General features: G+C 35.4%; 1 protein-coding gene across 1 annotated transcript in view; it reads right to left on the bottom strand.

The window, feature by feature from the left end:
* ZCWPW2 (zinc finger CW-type and PWWP domain containing 2) overlaps positions 1 to 23,004 on the bottom strand; it is a 140,969-nt gene that overhangs the window by 61,618 nt on the left and 56,347 nt on the right. Inside the window, exon 5 of the mRNA XM_069472020.1 lies at positions 22,137 to 22,296. Within this exon, the coding sequence (XP_069328121.1) occupies positions 22,137 to 22,296 (160 nt within the window). The remainder of the gene's footprint in view (positions 1 to 22,136; positions 22,297 to 23,004) is intronic.

The following is a 23,004-nucleotide window of genomic DNA, read 5'->3' as shown; positions in this document are numbered from 1 at the left end:
TAGAGATGACAGAGGCGAATTCAAGAATTTATCTGGAGCAGCAAAGTCAGCATTTATAAACGTGAATGAATCAGAAAAGCAGAATAAAGATAGGGAAAGAAACTGGTTTCATTCAGTTGCAAAAAAAAAAAACATGAAAGATAATATTCCCTGTTCTCTTTCCAAATTCCATCAAACAAATCCGAAGTATTCTTGAAGCATTGCTGATATTGGGACCTATTCATTCACCAAGGGGTCAGATTAAGAAGGCTCTGACTTATCTCCTGTTTCAGTAGTTCTTAGCACTTATGTTTACACTAAACTAGAAAAACTACAACAATGCCCTCAGTTTAGCCATGTACTGAAAAAAATAAAAAAAATAAGATAATCCACTAGCTCCATTTCCCTCAATTTCTGGGAGCACTGTGCTGGTTGATAAAGAACTCTAAAATCATGTCATTTTCTACATATGATCTTTGTCAAAATAAAAAATATTATTCTCCTATGGGAGCGTGGAGGAGGGGATGGGTAAATTCACACCCAATAGGTGTGGTATGCAGGGTCTGGGAGGTATGCTTGTAGCTCTGATTTGGGTAGTGCAAATGCAATAGATATAATCCAAACATTTGTACCCCTGTAAAAAATTTGTAATAAAAATAAATAAATAATTGGTAAATTAAAAAAAGACATTATTCTCCACTTTATTGTTTTTGGTATCTTTTCTAGTATTCTCTCCTATAAATGTGGGGTCTTAGGAGAGGGAAATAAATAATTTAACTGTATATTTAACCTCTTACTTCCAATGAATAATAACAACATTTATTGAAAGCTTACTGTATGATAAGCACTATGTAAATGCTTTACATATATTACCTCAGTTAACCCTCACAATAACTTTATGAGGCAGATACCATCATAACTTCTATTTTACAGATGAGGCATCTGGGATTTGTAAAGGTTAAGTGACTGAGGTCAACCATTATTAAGTAGCAGAGCCAACCCTCAAACTCAAACAGCCTGATTCTAGAGCCTACCTCTTTAATCACTGTATTAACCACTATGACAAATTTATTCTTTTCCTAATGTATATATTATTACAAAAGTTTTCTTGCCAGACTATTCACAAGTAGGTCACAGTTATGGAAATGTTCTAATTCCCTTAACCTTTATCCAGGCCAAAAACCAAAGGATGCTTGGAAAGAAAGAAACAAAAAACGTAAGCCAATAATACCAAAATTATAGCAAATTTTATATCAAATACAGAATGAGTATAATACAATTTTACTGACAAGTTGGTAGCTATACAAGATTATTTGCTAGTAGGAACATGGTGTAAGAGTTTTTTTGTCTTTGGTTTTTGTTTTCAAATGTATTTTTCCAGTGTGTTGGCTCAATAGATCTATATCCAGTTTTACTCCATTACTCTAAGAGTAAAATGCTGCCTGATGATCTAGTTACAAACTCATTTGCTGATCCTTATTACAGACTACATTCTTAAAATTTAGATCATAATGAATCTTAGAAGCAAAACACTGTCTCAAATAGATGTTAATCCAGATGCACTGGTCAAATGACCACTGCAAATGCAATTTGAAAATAAGAATCCTGCTTGTTCTACTTAGTCTCTAGTCCTCCACAGGGGAACATTAAGCATCAAGTAAAAGAGCAAGTCTACCAGAAACTGCCATCATTCAACACGTATATAGGAATTAAAAGGTTAAAAATTTCCTCACTGGAGGTACAAATGTTGGAAACATTCAAAAATAAATTAGACTATTGCTTATGTATATGTAAGCTAGCAAAGTGTACAAAGAGAAAATAATTTACACTTTGGAGTTAGACTTCTTGATTTTTCAGATTAACTGTTTTTTTTTTCCTTTTTTTAATTTCAGCATATTATTGGGGTACAAATGTTTAGGTTACATATACTGCCCTTGCCCCTCCCCTCCCCCCTGAGTCAGAGCTTCAAGCATGTCCATCCCCCAGACGGTGAGCATTGCACTCATTATTTATCTATATACCCATCCCCTTCTCTCCCCTCCCAACTGCCTGACCCCTGATGAATGTTATTCCTATATGTGCAGTTAGGTGTTGATCAGTGAAACAAATTTGATGGTCAGTATATGTGGTCCTTATTTTTCCATTCTTGGGATACTTCACTTAGAAGAATGGGTTCCAGCTCTATCCAGGAAAATACAAGAGGTATTATATCACCATTGTTTCTTATAGCTGAATAGTACTCCATGGTATACGTATAGCACATTTTATTAATCCACTCATGTTTGATGGACACTTGGGTTGTTTCCATATTTTTGCAATTGTGAACTATGCTGCTATAAACATTCGAGTGCAGATGTCTTTTTTACAGGATGTCTTCTGTTCTTTTGGGTAGATGCCCAGTATTGGGATTGCTGAATCAAATGGTAGATTTACTTATATCTCTTTAAGATATCTCCATATTGCTTTCCACAGAGGTTGCAATACTTTGCAGTCCCACCAGCAGGGTATGAGTGTTCCTATCTCTCCGCATCCATGCCAACATTTATTGTTTTGGGACTTTTTAATAAAGGCCATTTTCACTGGAGATAAGTGGTATTTCATGTTGGTTTTAAGTTGCATTTCCCTGATGATTAGAGATGTTCAGCATATTTTCATAGGTTTCTTGGCCATTATTCAGTCTTCTTTTGAAAAGTTTCTCTTCCTGTCCTTTGCCTACATTTTGATAGGGTTGTTTGCTTTTTTCTTGCCGATTTTCCTGAGTTCTAAATAGATTCTAGTTATCAGCCCTTTATCAGATGTGTAGCATGCGAAGATTTTCTTCCATTTTGTAGGTTGTCTATTTGCTCTTGTGACAGTTTCTTTGGCTGTGCAGAAGCTTTTTAATTTGATCAGGTCCCATTTATTTATTTTTGTTGTTGCTGTAATTGCCTTTGGGGTTTTCTTCATAAATTCTTTGCCTAGGCCAATGTCTAGAAGAGTATTTCCAATGTTTTCCTCTAGAATTCTTATAGTTTCATGCCTTAGGTCTAAGTCTGTTATCCACCATGAGTTGGTTTTTTTGAGAGGTGAAATGTGTGGATCCTGTTTCAGTCTTCTACATGTGGCTATCCAGTTTTCCTAGCACCATTTATTGAATAAGAATTCTTTTCCCCAGTGTATGTTTTTGTCTGCTTTGTCAAAGATTAGATGGCTATATGAGGATGGTTTTATATCTGTTATCAGTTGTGTTCCATAGGTGTATGTCCCTGTTCTTGTGCCAGTATCATGCTGTTTTAATTACTGTAGCCTTGTAGTATAGTTTGAAGTCTGGTAAATTGATGCCTCCCATTTTTTTTTTTTGCACAGGATTGCTTTACTATATGGTGTCTTCTCTGGTTCCATACGAAGCACAAAATTATTTTTTCTATATCTGTGAAAAAATGATGTTGGTATTTTAATAGGGATTGCATTGAATCTGTAGATTACTTTGGGTAGTACAGACATTTTAACAATGTTGATTATTCTGACCCACGAGCATGGTATGGTTTTCCACCTGTTTACGTGCTCTGCTATTTCCTTCCTCAGTGTTTCATAGCTCTCCCTGTAGAGGTCTTTTATCTCCTTAGTTAAATATATTCCTAGGTACTTTATTTTCTTTGTTGCTATTGTGAAGGGTATTGAGTCTTTGATTTGGTTCTCAGTTTCACTGTTATTGGAGTACATGAATGCCTCTGATTTGTGTGTATTGATTTTGTATCCTGAGACTTTACTGAATTCATTTATCAATTCCAGGACTCTCTTGGTTGAATCCTTGGGGTTTTCTAGATATGATATCATATCATCAGCAAAGAGTGAGAGTTTGATGTCTTCTGCCCCCATTTGGATGCCCTTGATCCCCTCTCTTGTCTAATTGCTCTAGCAAGGACTTCCACCACTGTGTTGAATAGAAGTGGAGATAGTGGGCAACCTTGTCTTGTTCCAGTTCTAAGTGGGAATGCTTTCAATTTTTGCCCATTCAGTATGATGTTGACTGTGGGTTTGTCATATATGGTTTTTATCATTTTTAGGTAAGCCTCATCTATGCCTATTTTGTTAAGCATTCTTATCATAAAAGGGTGTTGAATTTTATCAAATGCTTTTTCTGCATCTATTGAGAGGATCATATGGTCTTTGTTTTTGTTTCTATTTATGTGGTGAATAACATTTATAGATTTATATATGTTGAACCATACTTGTATCTCTGGGATGAAGCCCACTTGGTCATGATGGAGTATTTTTTTGATAAGCACCTGAATTCGGTTTGCTAGGATTTTGTTGAGAATTTTTCCATCTATATTTGTAGTTTTCTTTTTTTGTTGTGTCCTTTCCTGGTTTTGGTATCAGGGTTATGTTGGCTTCATAAAATGTGTTGGGGAGGATTCCATACTTCTCTATGTTGTGTAATAATTTCTGCAGCAGAGGCACCAGTTCTTCTTTGTAGGTCTGGTAAAATTCGGATGTGAAACCATCTGGTCCGGGACATTTTTTTTTTAGGAATATTTTTTATTGCTGTTTCAATTTCAGTACTTGATATTGGTCTGTTCAGGAATTCTATTTCCTCCTGATTGAGACTAGGGAGGCTGTGTGTTTCTAAAAATTTGTCCATTTCCTCCACATTTTCCAGTTTATGTGCATAAAGGTTTTTGTAGTATTCATAGATGATATCTTGTATCTTTGTGGCATCAGTTGTACTTTCTCCTTTTTAGTTCCTGATGGAGATTATTAGAGTTCTTTCTTTTCTGCTTTTCATTAGTCCAGCCAAAGGCATGTCAATTTTTTTTTCAAAGAACCACCTTTTGTTTTATTAATCTTCTATAAAGTTTTTTGATGTAAATTTCATTAAGTTTTGATTTTATCTTATTAATTTCACTACTCCTGCTGGGTTTGGGGTTGGTCTGTTCATCTTTTTCCAGCTCTTTGAGATAATTCATTACGTTGTCTATTTGTGATCTTGCTGTCTTTTGGATACAGGTATTTATAGAAATAAACTTTCCTCTCAGGACTGCTTTAGCTGTGCCCAACAGATTTTGATAACTTGTGTCTCCTTTGTCATTTAGTTCAAAGAATCTTTTGATTCCATCTTGATTTCCTCATTTATGAAACAGTTATTCAGCAGAAGGTTGTTTAGTTTCCACAACTTTGTGTAGAGATGAGAGTTTCTGTTGGGGTTGATTGCTAATTTTATTCCACCGTGATCTGAGAAGATGCATGGTATAATTTCTATTTTTTTAAATTTTTTGCGACATGCATTGTGACCTAGGATATGGTCAATTTTAGAGAATGTCCCATGAACTGATGAGAAGAATGTATATTCAGTGGTTTGGGGCTAGAATATTCTGTAAATGTCAGTCAGGCCCATTTGTTCTAGAGTTCTGTTTAAGTCCATTATTTCTTTGTTAATTTTCTGTTTGGAGGATCTGTCCTGTACTGTCAGAGGGGTGTTGAAGTCTCCAGCTATTATGGTGTTGCTGTTTATAATTTTGTTTAGATCAAGTAGAGTTTGCTTTATGAATCTGGGTGCAACTTAGTTGGGTGCATACATATTTAGAATTGTTATGTCTTCTTGTTGAACTGTATTACTCTTTACCACTATACAGTGATCCTCTTTGTCTTTCATTACTTTTGTTGATTTAAAGACTAAGATATCTGACATCTAAATTGCCACACCAGCCTTCTTTTGGCTTCTGTTTGCTTGAAATGTCTTTTTCCACCCCTTCACCTTGATTCTGAATGCATCCTTGCAGGTTAGATGTGTTTCCTGAAGGTAGCAAAGACTTGGTTTATGTGTATTTATTCATTTGGCCAGACTATGTTTCTTTAGTGAGCAGTTCAAGCCATTCACATTTATTGAGAGATCTGATAGGTGGGGCAGATTTCTGTGCATCCTGTTGGATTGAACTTTGTTGCTTTGTTTTCTCTCTTGAGCCATTGTGGTATCTGGCATTTATTTGATCTTTAGTTTTTGAGTAATTTTATATTTGTGAGTGTTTATTGTGCTGATCCATGAAATACTGTTTTAAGTGCTTCTTGGAGGGCTGGTCTTGTCTTGGTGAATTCCCTCAGTCTTTGCTTATCTGAGAATGTCTTTATTTCTCCTTTATATACAAAACTTAATTTTGCAGTGTACAAGATTCTAGGCTGGGCATTATTCTGTTTCAGACGAGTGAGAATGGGACCCCAGTCTCTTCTTGCTTGTAAGGTTTCAGTTGAGAAGTCTGGCATTATACAGATGGGCTTTCCTTTGTATGTTACTTGTTTCTTTTGCCTTACAGCTCGTAGAAGGGCCTCTTTAGTGGATATTTTGGGTCAATCTGATGACTGCATGTCATAGTGTCTTTCTGTTTGCAATGAATCTCTCAGGAGGCCTCTGAGTTTCTTGTAACTGGATATCTAGATTTTTAGGAAGGCCTGGGAAATTTTCCTCTATTATATCTTCAAATAGTTTATCCAACCCTTGTGTATTTTCTTCTTCACCCATAACTGTCAAGATAGGCTTCTTCTCATAATCCCACATTTCTTGTAGGCATTGCTCTTTTCTCTTATTTCTCTGCTCTATCTCTGTCGCTGACTTATTTATTTGGAAGGTGTTATATCTTCAATCCCTGAGATTCTTTCTTCTGTTTGATCTACCCTATTCTTGAGGCTTTCCACTGTGTTTTGTAGTTCTTTGAATAAATTCTTCATTTCCAGGAGTTCGGTTTGATTTTTCTTTAATATTTCAATATCTTTAGTGAATTTTTTTTCCAAGTCCTGGATTTTTTTGTGGTTTCTTTGTGTTGGTTATCCATTTTTTCTTGCACATCATTGAGTATTCTTACAATCCACGTTCAAAATTCTTCTTCTGTCATTTTAGTGTTCTGAATTTGGTTAATGTCCATTGCTAGAGAGCTGGTGTTCCTCTTTGGAGATGTGCTTTCCGTTTGATTTTTCATACTTCCAGAGTTCTTTCGCTGACTTCTTCCCACCTTTCAGTTTCGTTTGCAAAGTAACGTGCCCGTTTAGGCTCTGTTCCAGTAGATGCTGTTTAGGAGCAAGGCAGATCACAGCTGCTGCCTAACACCCTGGATGTGTGCACTTCTATACTTGCTTGATCTGCAGCTAGGGGGAGCAGCTGGTATGTTGTTCAGGGTTCTTCTACCATAGTTGGAAGGCTGCTCCTGATAGGAGGGGTTACTTGGGGAGCCTATTATGGCCTCTTGCCAGGATTTTTGTTCCCTAACCAGAGACCCCACTGGTGGCAGCCAACCAGATGGGGAAATCCAGCCTATTGGATGACCTAAACCCGTCTGATGAGTAAAGTCACTGGGCTGTCAACTATTGATCTGCACCAAGGCCCCAAAGATTCACGCTAGTCGCAGAGGGAAAGTGGCTTTTCTTGTCTCTCCCTACCTCCAGAGGTGGAGCCTACTGCTTTTGGTGCAAAAGTTGCTGGCTAGGGGGAGGGGGCCGTGCCCCAGTCCACCTAGCACCCCAGTGCCTGTAAGTCCTGCAGGTGTCAGCCTCCCACGACTGGGAAAGTAGTCAGAATTCACCCATCAAAACAGGCCTTGCTAGTTTACCATAGGTCATGTAAGGGCGGAGCTTGTCACGAGAGTCCCTGGACTTGGGGAAGGGAGCTGCCCGACACCATAAGGCACCGCAGCATCTGGGTTGTGGACCCCCAAAATGGCGACAGCCTGCCCACAGAGCGCTAGCACTGGGCACGATGGTTCAGGAGTTGGCAGATGTTGGATCGGGGAGCTGAGTCATCAGGTTGCCGTTGTCTCTTTTATGTCACCCTCCTGCAATCTCATGCCTGTCCAGCAGAAGCTCTTGTTCTTTCTGACCCATCCCAATCAGGCCTATTTGCTGGCAGTGGTTTCCAGGTTAGGCTCCTCTACTTAGTGTTTACCTCCGTTGTTCTGGTCCTGCTGACTGCCAGAGGCAAGTTACCTGTTCCTAACTCCTTCCAGCAGTAGCTCAGACCAGACCCTCCCTGACCCAGTGCAGTCCTGGCACAGAACTCTGGGGGGTTCAAGATGCTTCCCATTATTGTTTTCTACACAAAGCCCCATGTCTCCTGCCGTGATTTTGCACCTACTTCAGGCAGGTCCCTGTATGAGTGCGTGTGGAGATCAGTGGGGAAGCAGAACATTCTCCTGTGGGTCTGATCCCACTGCACTCGTTGGCCAGGTGGGCACAGCCATCCCATATTCTATTCTCTATTGTTTGTCTTGCACTCTCCAGATTTCACGATCCTATCTCCCATTCACCTTTTTTTCCTGTTTTGTGTATCCCAATCTGATTCTGTGCTGATTCACAATGCTGTTCTTGTTGGGGAGTGATCCACTCATGTGTAGCAGACCGAGACCTATGCCTCTTTCTCTGGGAGCAGGAATCCAGGAGGTCATCCTTACTCTGCCATTTTTGTCTCTCCGACTTCTTGATTTTAATCATTGAGCTATCATTTAGCAGCTCATTGACCTTGGACTAGACATATAGCCTGAATCTTGGTTTCTTCCATATGTCAAATAGTGATGATGCCTATCTTCATGGGGTTGCTGTAAGAATTTAAATATTTTATGAAAAGAATCTACCTAATCCTTGGCCTATAATGGACTCAATATTTTATTGTTATAAATATTTGTGGGCTTTTTTATTTACTGGAGTCATCATAATGCATGCTGACATCAGAGCCCTTTGTTGGAGAGTATTTCCTAGACCAAATGTATATTCAGTGTATCCATCATCAGTTGGTAATTTCTACTCATATGTTTATCATTATATAGAAAGGAAATCTACTTATTTAATAAACAAGTATAGGATAATAAGTGGCATTATTTCTATTGTAGACTGGAGAAATTAGAGTAATGGGATCTCCGTCATTTGGCCAAATTCTGAAGAGTAGTGAAATTTCAGGAATGGACCGTCTAAAGATACAAGTTACAAAGAACGGTGACATCCTCTGTGCTATCATTAGTGCATGTCAGAATAATCTCAGGGGCTTACTATAACAAATGCCTTTATCTCCCTCATATTGCATACCTGTCATGTGTTTGCTGAAGGTAGTCACTCAGGATCCAAATCAACATCTCAAAAATTACCAGTCACTGTGGCATAGGGAAAGAAAGAACTCTGGATGATGTTGCACTAGCTGTTAAGTGGTCAAAAAGGTGACATTCATCACTTTCACTTATAATTCATTGGCCCAATCCCACCATAAGGGTGCCAAATGTGCAATTCTACTTTGTAACAGGAAGGTAGAGACCTAGAAAACTTTGATGAACATTATTAATGACTACCACAATTGGAAAGCAGCATTATTGGAGCTGTAGGGCTGAAGTTTAACAGTATGGCAATGTTCCCTTTCCATCTCCATAGAAAATTTACAGGCAAACTTCATGAGTAAATGAAGTTCAATTGGTATATATTCAAATGTCATCCGGTACCCAAAGAAATGGCTGCATATCTGTACAGGCATGTCTTACATACAATGATAAGCAGACCACTAAAATACATAGCAAAAAATGTCCCCTCACATCATGAAGGAAAAAATCTAACTTTTACCATAGGAGTATCTTAGCATCATGGGTGAACTACTTATTTTTTCTTATAAGAAAAGTATAGTCCAAGCAATTACTGGTTGCATATACTGCTAGTGATACCGTATTATTTATGCTTAAGAAAATCATAAAAAATTATAATAGCTTTATACAGTTTACAGGATATATGATCAACTTAAACACGCTATAAATATGAAGTTCAAATTCTGAATCAGCTTTATCAGTAATATCTACAAATTATGAATAATGTTGAGTGATAAGAATGACCTCAGTTCAGTTAAACTGATTGCTATTGGGTAAGACATGTAACCCTATGGCAGTAAGCATAATTTCAAGGCAAATGAAAGTGAAAGACTAACAAAAGAAGCGAACAAAACAAAGGCAACAGAAAACCATAAGCAATAACCAAAGTTGGATTGCTCCACTAGTAGGGATAAAACCAACAAAATTTGGATACTTCAGATTGAGAAAAGCTTAATCAGTAGTCCTCTCCCTGGGCTGCACATTGGATTCACTTGTGGAATTTAGAAATGCTGGTGCCTGACCCCACTCTAAGAGATTCTGATTTAATTGATTCAGTACAATGGAGCTGAGGTATTGTTGTGTTGTTGTTGTTGTTGTTATTGTTTTATAAAGTGTCTTAATGCACAGCCAGGCTTGAGAAAAACCAAACTAAATCATCTGGTCTATCAAGCTAAAAAATAAACTTTTAAATCATGGGTTCACAGATATGTATGCAGTAAATATAAGATAAGAATCATTTGTACTAATGGAGAAAAAATATACACATAGCCCTGTAGCACATGTTCTTGTTTATTTATCTAATTACCAGAATGATGTGGATTGTAAATATATAATTTTTCTAATTTTTTATTGTGATAAAACACACATGACACAAAACCTGCCATCTTAATCATTTTTAAAGCATACAGTTCAATGGTATTAAATACATTAGTAATGTTGTACAACCATCACCACCATCCATCTCTATAACTATTTTCATCTTGGAAACTAAAATTCTGTACCCATTAAACAATAACTTACAATGCTCCCCTTCCCTTAACCCCTGACAATACCATTCTACTTTATGTCTCTATGATTTTGACTATTCTGAGTACATCACATAAGTAGAATCATACAGTGTTTGTCTTTTTGTCACTTAGCATAATATCTTCAAGGTTTATCCATGTTGTGGTATATGTCAGAATTTCCTTTCTATTTAAGGCTGCATAATATGCCATTGTTTTTATATGCCACAAATTGTTATCTTCTGTTTTCTCCTAAGGTTTTTATAGTTTTAGGTCTTACATTTAGGTCTTTGATATATTTTGAGTTAATTTTTGTATATAGTATTAGGTAAGGGTCCAGTTCCATTCTTATGCATGTGAATATCGAGGTTTCCCAGCACCATTTGGTGAAAAGATTGTCCTTTCACCATTGAATGGGCTTGGTGCTGTTGTCAAGAATCATTTGGCTATTTATGTGAGGATTTATTTCTGGGCTCTTTATTCTATTCCATTTGTCTATATACTTCTCTATGCCACTACCAAACTGTGGATTACTGTAGTTTTGTAGTAAGTTTTGAAATCAGTAAATGTGAATTCTCCAGCTTTGTTCTTCTTTTTCCAAGATTGTTTTGTCTATTCAGGGTCCCTTGAGATTCCATATAAATTTAGGATGGGTTTTTTTATTTCTGCAAAAATCATTATTGGGATTTTAATAGGAATTCCACTGACTATGTAGATTGCTTTGGGTAGTATTGACATCTTAACAATATTAAGTCTTCTCAATATTGTGGAATAATATGTATTATAGGTACTAGGTCTTCTTTGTAGGTCGGATAAAATTCAGCTATGAATCCATCTGGTCCAGGGTTTTTTTGTTGTTGTTGGGAAGATTTTATTACATAGATTTACATAGAATTGACAAAACAAAAAGTTGGTTCTTTGAAAAGATAGAAAACAATTGACAGACCCTTGCTAGATTAAGAACAGAAGAGAAAGGACCCAAATAAGCTCAATCAGAAATAAAAAAGGTTACATTACAACTGATTCCACAGAAATACAAAACATCATCTATGAATACTATGTAAATCTCTATAAGCATAAACTAGAGAACATAGAAGAAATGGACAAGTTCTTGGAAACATACAATCTCCCAAGACTCAACCAAGAAGACACAGAACTCCTGAACAGACCAATAGCAATCAGCAAGATCAAATCAGTAATAAAGAAATTTAAAACAACCACAACAAAGAAAACCCTGGACCAGATGGATTCACAGCTGAATTCCATCAGACCTACAAAGACTTGGTACCCATAATACAAAAATTATTCTCCAAGACTAAGAAGGAAGGACTCCTCCCCAATTTATCCGTATGAAGGCAGTATCACCTTGATACCAAAGTCAGGAAGGGACACAACAATAAAAGGAAACTACAGGCCAATATCCCTCATGAATGTAGATACAAAAATCCTCAATAAAATACTAGTGAGCCAAATTCAACAGCACATCAGAAAAATAATCCACCAGGACCAAGTGAGCTTCATTCCAGGGATCCAAGGATGGTTCAACATACATAAATCAATAAATATAATTCACCGCATAAACAAAGGCAAAAACAAAGAACATATGATCATTTCACTAGATGTAGAAAAAGCATTTGACAAAATCCAGCACCATTTCATCATAAAAACATTCAACAAACTGGGCATAGAAAAAAGATTTCTCAGAATTATAAAAGCCATATATGACAAACCCACAGCGAACATCATACCTGAATGGGGAAAAGTCAAAAGCATTCCCCCAAAGAGTGAGAACAAGACAAGGATGTTCACTGTCATCACTACTATTCAACACAGTGCTGGAAGTCCTAGCCAGGAGAATCAGACAAGAAAAGAAATTAAGGATATACAAATTGCAAAAGAAGAGGTCAAACTATCACTCTTTGGTGATGATATGATCTGTATCTAGAAAAATGAAAAGATTCCACCAAGAGTCTCTTGAAATTGATAAATAAATTCATCAAAGTCTCAGGATATAAAATCAATGTATATAAATAAGTAACATTTCTATACACTAATAATAGTCAAGCTGAGAGTCAAGTCAAAGACTCGTTATCATTCAGAATAGCTACAAAGAAAATAAAATGCATAGGAATATACTTAACAAAGAAGGTGAAATATCTCTACAAGGAGAACTACAAAACTCTGAGAGAGGAAATTTAAGAGGATACAAAGAGAAAAATACATCATACTCATGGATAAGTAGAATCAACATTGTTAAAACGTCCATACTACCAAAAGGGATTTAAAAATTCAATGCAATCCCCATGAAGTTACCAAAGTCATATTTCACAGATCTAAAAAAATAATTATATGCTTTGTTTGGAATCAGAAAAGAGCCTGAATAACCAAAGCAATCTTAAACTAAAAGAACAAATCTGGAGGTATCACATTATCAGATTTCAAACTATACTATATGCCTATAGTAACCAAAACAGCATGGTGGTATTGTTACAAAAATAGAGACATATACCAATGGAACAAAACAGAGAACCCAGACGTAAAACCATCTACCTTCAACCAACTGATATTTGACAAAGCAAAGAATACATATACTGGGGCAAAAAGCCCCATCAATAAATGGGGCTGGGAAAATTGGATAGCAACATGAAGAGGAATGAAACAAGATCCCTACTTCTCATGACTCACAAAAAGTAATTCAAGATGGGTAAAAGACTTACATCTAAGGGATGAAACCACAAGAATTCTAGAGGAAAATGTAGGAAAAACTCTTCTAGATATCAGCCTTGGCAAAGAATTTATGAAAAATACCCCAATGGCAATCATGGCAACAGTGAAAATTAATAAATGGGGTTTGATTAAAAAGCTTCTGTACAGATAAGGAAACAATCAACAGAGCAAATAGACAACCTACAGAATATGAGAAAATATTCACAAGCTACACATCTGATAAAGGTCTAATAACCAGAATCCACAAAGAACTCAAATAAATCAGCAAGACAAAAAAAACCCAACCCTATTAAAAAGTGGGCAAAAGACATGAATGGATACTTCTCAAAAGAAGAAACCCAAATGGCCAAGAAACATATGGAAAAATGCTCAATGTCACTAATCATAAGAGAAATGCAAATTAAAACCACAATGAGCTATCACCTTACCCCAGTTAGAATGGCTTTTGTCCAAAAACAATAGATGCTGGTGTGGACGCAGAAAGAAAGGAACACTTATACAATGTCAGTGGAACTGCAAATTAGTTCAACCTTTATGTAGTATGGAGATTCCTCAAAGTATTAAAAGTAGACCTACTATTTGATCTAGCAATTCACTACTGAGTGTTCATCCAAAAGAAAAGAAGTCATTTTACCAAAAAGACACCTGCACTAGAATATTTATTGCAGCAAAATTCACAATTGCAAACATGTGAATTCAAGCCAGGTATTCATCAATACATGAGTGGATTAATAAAATGCCGTATATGTACACCATGGAGTACTACTGAGCCATAAAAAAGATAAATTAATACCCTTTGCAACAATCTGGATGGAACTGGAGACCATTCTCCTAAGTGAAGTATCACAAGAATGGAAAAACAACCACCACATGTACTCACTGGAACTAACCAGGGAGAAGTACACAGAGGAAAGTAAAACTCAGTGGAAAGCAACTCATGGGAGAGGGGAGAGAAGGAGAATAAACCAACCTAATGGGTACTATGAACATTATTTGGGTGACAGTCACACCTATATTCAGGATTCAAGCATTACAAAAATGATCCATGTAACCTAAAACATTTGTGCCCCCTTAATATTTTTAAATAAAAAAAAGGGGGGGATGAAGCCGTCTTAGCTCTGCCTTTCTTGGATGTGCAACTTCAAGAAAGTTGCCCACTCTTCCGAGCCTCTCTGTCCCATCTGAAAACAGGAATAATAACAGTACATTTCTCATTTAACACTCACTAAGAATCCAGTAAAATGCATATGCATGATAAAAAAAACAATATTAAATCATCCAATTCATGAACATGAGACATGTTTCCATTTATTTATATCTTCTTTATTTCAGCAGTGCTATATAGTTTTCATTATACAAGTTAGTAAATTTCTAAGGATTTTTCTTTTTAATACTACCATAAATGGAATTATTTTCATAATTTCCTTTTTTCATTGTTTATTGTTAGTGTATAGAAACACAACTGATGCTTGTGCATTCACTTACATTCTGCTACTTTGTTGAATTCGTTTATTAGTTCTAACAGTTTTATGTGATATCTTTAGGGTTTTCTCATACAAGACCACATTATCTGCAAACAGAGATAATTTTACTTCCTTCTTTTCAATGTGGATGTCTTTTTTTCCCCCACCAAATTATTCTGGCTGGAACTTCTAGGACTGTATTAAATTAAAATGGTAAAAGTGGGTATCCTTGCCTGGTTCCTAATCTTAGAGGAAAAGCTTTCAGTTTCATCACTGAGTATCAAGTTTGCTATGGGTTTTGCATATATGACTTTTATAATGTTGAGGTAATCTCCTTCTATTTCTAGTTTGTTGAGTGTTTTTTTAATCATGAAACAGTGTTGAATCTTGTCAAATGCTCTTTCTACATCAATTGAGCTGATCATTTTTTTTTGTCCTCATTCTGTTAATGTGGTGTATTTCATTAAGTGATTTTTGTATATTGAGGCATCCTTATACTCCAAGAATGAATCCTACTTGGTCACAATGCATAATCTTTTTAATATGCTCCTGAATTACGTTTGCTAGTATTTTGTTGAGTTTTTTTTTTTTTTTTTTTTTTTTTTTGCATTGATGTTAATAAAGGATAATGTCTGTAGTTTTCTTTCCTTGCACTGTTTTTACCTGGCTTTGGTATCAGAGTAATGCTGGCCTTATGTAATGAATTAGGAAGTGTTCCTGTTCAGTTTTTTTGGTAAAGTTTGAAAGACTGATATTAGTTCTTTAAATATTTAGAAGAATTTACCATCATATCTGGGGCTTTTTATTGTTGAGAGATTTCTGATTACTGATTCAATCTCATCACTAGTTTTAGGTCTACTCATATTTTTTAATTCTTCATGATTTAATATTGATAGACTTTCTGTTTCTAGGAATTTGTCCATTTGATCTAGGTTCTCTGATTTTTTGGTGTACAACTGTTCATAGTACTCTCTCATAATCATTTTTATATATGTGTATTTGGTAGTAATGTCCAAGATATCATTTCTAATTTTTGTAATTTGAGTCTTCTCTCTTTTTTTCTTAATCCATCTAGCTAAAAGTTTGTCAATTTTATTGGTCTTTTCAATGAACAAACTTCTGGTATCATTGATGTCCTCTATTGTTTTCCTATTCTATATTTTATTTATCTCTGCTCTCATTTTTATTATTTCCTTCCTTCTGGTAGCTTTGGATTTAGTTTTTTCTTTTTTCCTAGTTCCTTAAGTTGTAAAGTTAGGTTGTTGATTTATTTCTCATTTTTAAATATGTGTTCATAGGTATAAATTTTCCCTTTAGTACTGATTTCACTGCATACTATACATTATAGTATGCCGTGTTTTCTCCATTGGTTATTTTTTTTGTTTTTGTTTTGTTTTGTTTTGTTGAGACAGAGTCTCACTCTGTTGCCTGGGTGAGAGTGCCGTGGCATCAGCCTAGCTCACAGCAACCTCAAATTCCTGGGCTCAAGCAATCCTTCTGCTTCAGCCTCCTAAGTAGCTGGGACTATAGGCATGCACCACTATGCCTGGCTAATTTTTTCTCTATACATTTTCAGTTGTCCAGCTAATTTTCTTTTTATGTTTAGTAGAGATGGGGGTCTCACTCTTGCTTAGGCTGGGCTGGAACTCCTGAGCTCAAATTATCTCCCACCTTGGCCTCCCAGAGTGCTGGGATTACAGGCATGAGACACCACACCCGGCCTCCATTGGTTGTTTAGGATTATGTTTAATTAAATAAATTTGTAAAATTTCCAGATTTACTTCTGTCATTATTTCTAATTTCATCCTCTCGTGGTCAGAGAAGATACTTTGTATGATATCCATCTTTTAAAATCTATTTGGACTTCTTTTGTGACCCAACATGTGGTTATCCTGGAAAGTTTCCCATTTGCACTTCAGGAAAATGTGAATACTGTTCACCTTGGGCAAAGTGTTCTGTATATGTTCATCACATCTAGTTAGTTTACCATTGGTTATCTGATGATTCCTTACTTCTCTTTTGTGTGGTTTTCTATCTATTATTGAGAGTGGGGTATTGAAGTCTCAAGATATTATTGTAGAACTGTGTATTTCTCCCTTTAATTCTTCAAGGTTTTGCTTCATGTTTTAATGGCCTGTTAATAGGTGCATAAATGTTTATAATTATTATATATTCTTGTGTTGTACCTTTTATTAATGTCCTTCTGTGTCTCGAGTAACCTTTAAGTTTATCTTGCCTAATATTAATATAGCCATACCTGCTCTCCTTTGGTTACTATTTGTATAGAATATTGTTTCCCAATATTGTTTCCTTTCACTTTCAATCTATTAATGTCTTTGGATCTAAAGCGAGTCTTCTTAGACAGCAGGTATGTTTTTTTAATTCATTATATCAATCTCTAGCTTTTGATTGGAGAATTTAATCCATTTATATTTAATGTAATTACTGATAAGGAGGGACTGAATTCTGTCATTTTGCTATTTGTTTTCTATAGGCCTTATAGCTTTTTGGTCTCTCATTTCCTGCATTACAGTATTCCTTTGTGTTTAACTGATTTTTTTATAGTGAAACATAAATTCATTTCTCATTTCCTCTAGTATATACTCTATAGCTATTTTTTTCATTAACATAGGAATTACATTTAGCATCCTAAATTTATAACATTTAATTTAAATTTATACCATCTTATCTTCCACAACATGCAAAAATTCTGCTCCTTTAAATAGTTCCATCCCCACCCCCCTCAGCTGTTGATGTCACAAAATTATATCTTTATACATTGTTTGCCCAAAAATATAAACTAATAATTCTTTGACGTGCATTAGTCTGTTAAGTTATGTGGAAAACAAAATGTGGAGTTACAAACCAAAGTTACAATCATACTAGCATTTAGATTAATAAATTTTTAAAAAAATTAGTCTCTTGAAGAATGTAGAATACAAAAAGTAGAGTTAAAATTGTTACAACAGTACTAGTTTTAATATTTGCCGATGTATTTACCTTTATTTCTCATACAGCTTCAAGACATGATCTAGTGTCCTCTCATTTCATCCTGCAGGACTCCTTTGAGCATTTCATACAGGGCAGGTTTAGTGGTAATGAACTCCCTCAGCTTTTGTTTATCTGGAAATATCTTAATTTCTCTCTCACTTTTGAGGGATAGTTTTGCAAGATATAGGTCTAGTTGATGGTGTTCCATGGGTCCCTTAGGCTCTGTTTGCTTTTCTTCAATCTTTTTATTTTTTGTTTCTCAGACTCAATAGTTTCACTTTTCTATCTTCAGGTTTGCTGGTTCTTTCTTCTGCCTGCTTAAAATCTGCCTTTGAATCTCTATAGTGAATTTTGCATTTCAGTCATTCTATTTTTCTATTCTAGAATTTCTTTTTGGTTTCCTTTTAGGTTTTCTACCTTCTCATTGATATTTCCATTTTTTTCATACATTATTTTCTTGACTCTACATTTTCCTTTAGTTCTTTGAGCATCTTTAAGATAGCTGCTTTGTTGATTTTCTTCAGTTCTATATAGATTCTTGTTACAGCCCTTTATCAGATGTGTAGAAAGCAAATATTTTCTCCCATTCTGTAGGTTGTCTATTCGCTCTAAGGACAGTTTCCTTGGCTGTGCAGAAGCTTTTTAATTTGATCAGGAGCCATTTGTTTATTTTTGTTGCTGCTGTGATTGCTTTGGGGGTCTTCTTCATAACTTCTTTACCTAGGCCAATGTCTAAAAGAGTCTTCCCCATATTTTCTTCCAGAATTCTTAAGTCTTCACGTCTTAGGTTTAAGTCTGTTATCCAATGTGGGTTGATTTTTGTGAGAGGTACTGGTGGGACTGCAAATTAGTACAATCCCTGTGGAAAGTAATTTGGAGATACCTCAAAGAGCTAAAAATAGAAATACCATTGATCCAGCAATCCTGCTACTAGGCATCTATCCAAAGGCAAAAATGATGTTCTATAATAGAGACATCTGCACTCGAATGTTTATAGTAGCATAATTTACAATTGCAAAGATGTGGAAATAACCCAAATGCCCATCAATACATGAGTGGATTAATAAAATTTGGTATATGTATACCATGGAATACTAACAACTATAAAAAACAATGATGATCTAGCACCTCTTATATTATCCTGGATAGAGATTGAGCCCATCCTTCAAAGTGAGGAATCACAAGGATGGAAAAACATGCACCACATGTACTAGCCATCAAACTGGTACTAATTGATCAACAGTAAGGTGCTCACATGGTAGTAATACTCACTGGGTGCCACTCAGGCAGTGGGGCTGGGGGGGTAGGGGCAGAGGGGGACGGGAGGTAAACCCATAGCTAATGGAGATGGGGCACACTGTATGGGGGAAGGACACACTTGTAGCCCTGGCTTGAGCAAAGCGAACACATTTCATGTAACCAAAATGTTTGTACCTCCATAATATCCTGAATGTAAAAAAAGAAAAAGAAAAAAAAAAAAGATAGCTGCTTGGAAGTCTTTTTCTAGTAGATCTGCTATCAAGTCTTTCTCAGGGACAATTCCTGTTGATTTATTTTTTTTTTTCTTTTGAATGGGCCGTACTTACTTATTTCTCTATACCTCTTGTGGATTTTTGTTGAAAAATGTGCATTTGAGTCAAATAATATGGTAACTTTGGAAATCAGATTTTCCCCTTCCCCAGAATTTGTCAATTTTTTTTACATATTGTTAGGGATTTTTTGATTGTTGCAGGCTATCTTTGTGCCAAAGATTACCCTGAGGTGTAACTTCAGGTCTTTACTGAACCCGCACATTTCTCTCTGCCTGTGCAGTCTCTTTCTATTTTTCCCTGTATATGCAGCTGCTTTCAATGTCCTAATGTTTAATGTCTGGCTCCCAAAAGGAGAAAAAGAGAAAAATGAAGGGGTATATGGAAACAGTGCCAGCCCTGTAAATACACTTCAGCTGGGGGTTGAGGGTATGCGTGAAATAACAATGGCTGTCCTCCTCGTTGTCTACACCGGTGTGATTACAAGCAGCCATTAGCAATAGGAACACAGATCCCTAATATTTGGAGGACTGGGATCTTTTTGCCCTCCCCAGCTCCTGCAAGCTATGTGTAAACAACTCTAGGAACACATACACAGCTGCCTGCCACACGGCTTGGGGTGAGGGCAGTAGCTGCTACTGAGATAAGAGCTGAAGCTGACAGAAATTAAACACAATATACAGTTCAAGCCTTCCCCTGGAAGTTGAAAGCTATCAGTAGACTCCATTGTTCCAAAACAGTTATATTAGATTCTGCTAGATTGTTGTTTAGGTGGGGAAACATTCTTGGTCCTTATTAATTTACCATCTTGTCAGAATCCTCTCTCTGAATGCTGTTAAGAAAATAAAAGTTTCTTTATTGGGGGTGGGAGATTATAGCTATCTTTACAGCTACTGATTAAAAAATAAAATAGGTAAACAAACATATGAATTATAAATCTATATCCTAAATATTGCTTTCAACTTTTTTCTGAAGTATATCTCAGTGTATCAGTAAGTAATTCTATTTATCAGGAGAAAACACTATCATCTATATGACTAGACAGTGACTGAATACTGTTGTGCTGTCAATAATAAAATAAAGTCAGTGGTCCCATAAACATCTTAACCTTTGATTATTAAATTGACTATCAAAACTTTAGACAAACATGATTGAACTGAAAGATAATAATTAAAATTTTCATAATGTAAAACATAAAAATATTCAATTTTCTCACAAATGCATATAATACAGGTCTTTCTAGGTGAGCTTATTTCTCTTCTACCTTAACATATGCACTGCAAAATATATGCAGGGTCCATATTCAGTGAAAATCCAGATATATTATTAAATTAGTTGTTAAACTAAGCTTACATAAATTAGGAGAAAATTATGTTGACATAGTATATGAAGTAAGATTTAGTCAGCTATAGCCGGTGAGAATTATATATGCCTGCCATTCTTCACCCAGTTTTAGAAAAAGGAATCAGACAATTTGTACAATTTACATCCATCTTCCACTTCCTCTAGAAAGAATTTAAGAATGTCTACATTGTTTACCGTACATTAATTTTTGTGTAAGTGGTCTTTTTTTCTGGAGGCAAGGAGTGTGTATTGGATCAATGTGGTACAGTATAGAGATAGCATTTGTGGATATAGGAGCTCCAGAGCAGAGAGGACCATAAAAGATTAAATACCTGGGAAGTGTAGGCAATAGAACTATAGGTTGGAGTCAATAGTATCTTCATGTCCAAGGGACAGGGAAATCTCAGCTATCCTTAGTAAGAGTAAGGTCAACTTCATGAGCAACTAGAAGGTCTCCCCATCCTTTAGAAAGGAGGAGGGGAGCACAGAAGGAATACTCTTTCCTGTCTTCTGCTAATTGCCTGCAGTAGTGTCTAGAAGCACATCCAAAACATCAGAGCAGAGAAGGTGCCTCATATTAAGATGACTGGGTCACAACTACCATGAAATGGATTTATGTGGTGTTATTCCATGCTTAAATAATTTTACTAAAACAGCCCTCCCTTCTAGCTATTTTCAAGTTGAATAATACAAAATACTACATATTTCAAAGGTATAGTAAAAGCACATTTTAAAATACTTCAAATTTCCACAGGTTTAATTTTACTGTGGATTAAACTGCATGCTTTAAATATATATACACTTATATGTATATCCAAATATATATGTTTCACCATAAAACAGAAACAATTCAAATTGGGTCAATGTGTATACATTTCTGATAGCTACTTTCTATCAGGTTTCTAATAAAAGCATGATTTGTAGATGGAAAGTTTCAATATTAGATTATAAACACAAACCATTGAATGATTTATACTTATTAAACCAAATCCTTGGAAATAGGTCCAGTTCATCTATTCTCATCAATCCAAGAACCCAGTCTATTCATTAATTGCAGTGTGGGATTTAAAGTTTCAAAAAATTCAAAAAGATACTACAGGAGTTAGTATAATAAAATATTCCATTTGAAATTTGAAAAGCTGGTTGCATTCCATAATTAATTTTCCTTGTGAGCTAGGGCTACAACTTAAGAGTCTTCTCCAGAGAATTAAAAAATTACCAAATGCTAATCTTAAAATTGTTTCAAAAGACAATTATGTAAAGTCTTCAACTGGTTTTTATTATATTGCCATTAGGAAAATAAAATTTAAAACCCCTACAGATATTTAATATCCATATTTTCTTTGAAAATTGCTTTAAAAATATAAATATTTAAATTTAACCAAATAGTATACATTATTTTGTTTATATGCATCTAAAAGTAAATAATTATACATCTTTTAGGATCTGAGATAAAAATGAACATAATTAAAAACAAGTGCAATAAGAATAAAGTTTTGATGTTACTGTACCTACCTTTAATGTGATACTATAATGTCCAACAAATGTTGCATTTATCCATGATCTTGAATGAGGATCACCCAGGAATTCTATGTGATACCGTTCAACATTTCCATCCAGGTCATAGGTCACATATGTCCCTTTAAAAGGATCAGGGCAAAGTATCCCTGGCCAACTTTCAAAAGAAAATATTTTTAATTATTTTGATGCTTTACAAAAGGCAGAAAACACATTCATCACATTCATATATTAAAGTTTCTCTTTTGAATTTTGATGACTTTTTTCACAAAACATAAACATATTCCTATATATCTCTTAAAGGTGGGATATTCATTTGATACAAGTAATAAGTTGTATTTTTGTAGCTATAGAAAGTTTGAAATAGTCACAAATTTAAGACACAGATAAGATATAAGAGTGAAGAAATATAAAGCAAAAAATGATCCGATCTCTAGGGTCAATAAGAGACAAGCACTACTGATAGGAAAGATAAGAGAAAAAAAGATTCATGGAACAGTTGAATTAACTCTAACCAACCAGAATGATTAATTACCAAAATGTTAATCCACTGGCACAGCTTCTGACGGAGTGAGAAAGAGCTAATGTTTCGTGAGCCAGAGCTGCCAAAGGAGTACTGGTAGCTCAGGCTGTGATAACATTGTGGAGTAAAACTACTGTGGGAAAAGCAGAAATAGAGCTCAGCAATTCTACGCTGTCCTTTTTGCCCCACCCCGATCTGCTCCATTGGCAGATGACCAAATTGTTAAAAATTCTCAATAGTTAAAAAAAAAAAAAATTCTCAATAGTGAAAATAAAATTTATCGTTCATTACAAATAAATCTTTAGAGGTACATTATTTCATGACATAAACCTCTAGAAATTC

Source organism: Eulemur rufifrons, chromosome 7 (genome assembly GCF_041146395.1).
Source record: "Eulemur rufifrons isolate Redbay chromosome 7, OSU_ERuf_1, whole genome shotgun sequence".
Classification (NCBI taxonomy): domain Eukaryota; kingdom Metazoa; phylum Chordata; class Mammalia; order Primates; family Lemuridae; genus Eulemur; species Eulemur rufifrons.
The sequence above is the reverse complement of the archived record's forward strand: the minus strand, read 5'-3'. Positions and strand labels throughout refer to the sequence as shown.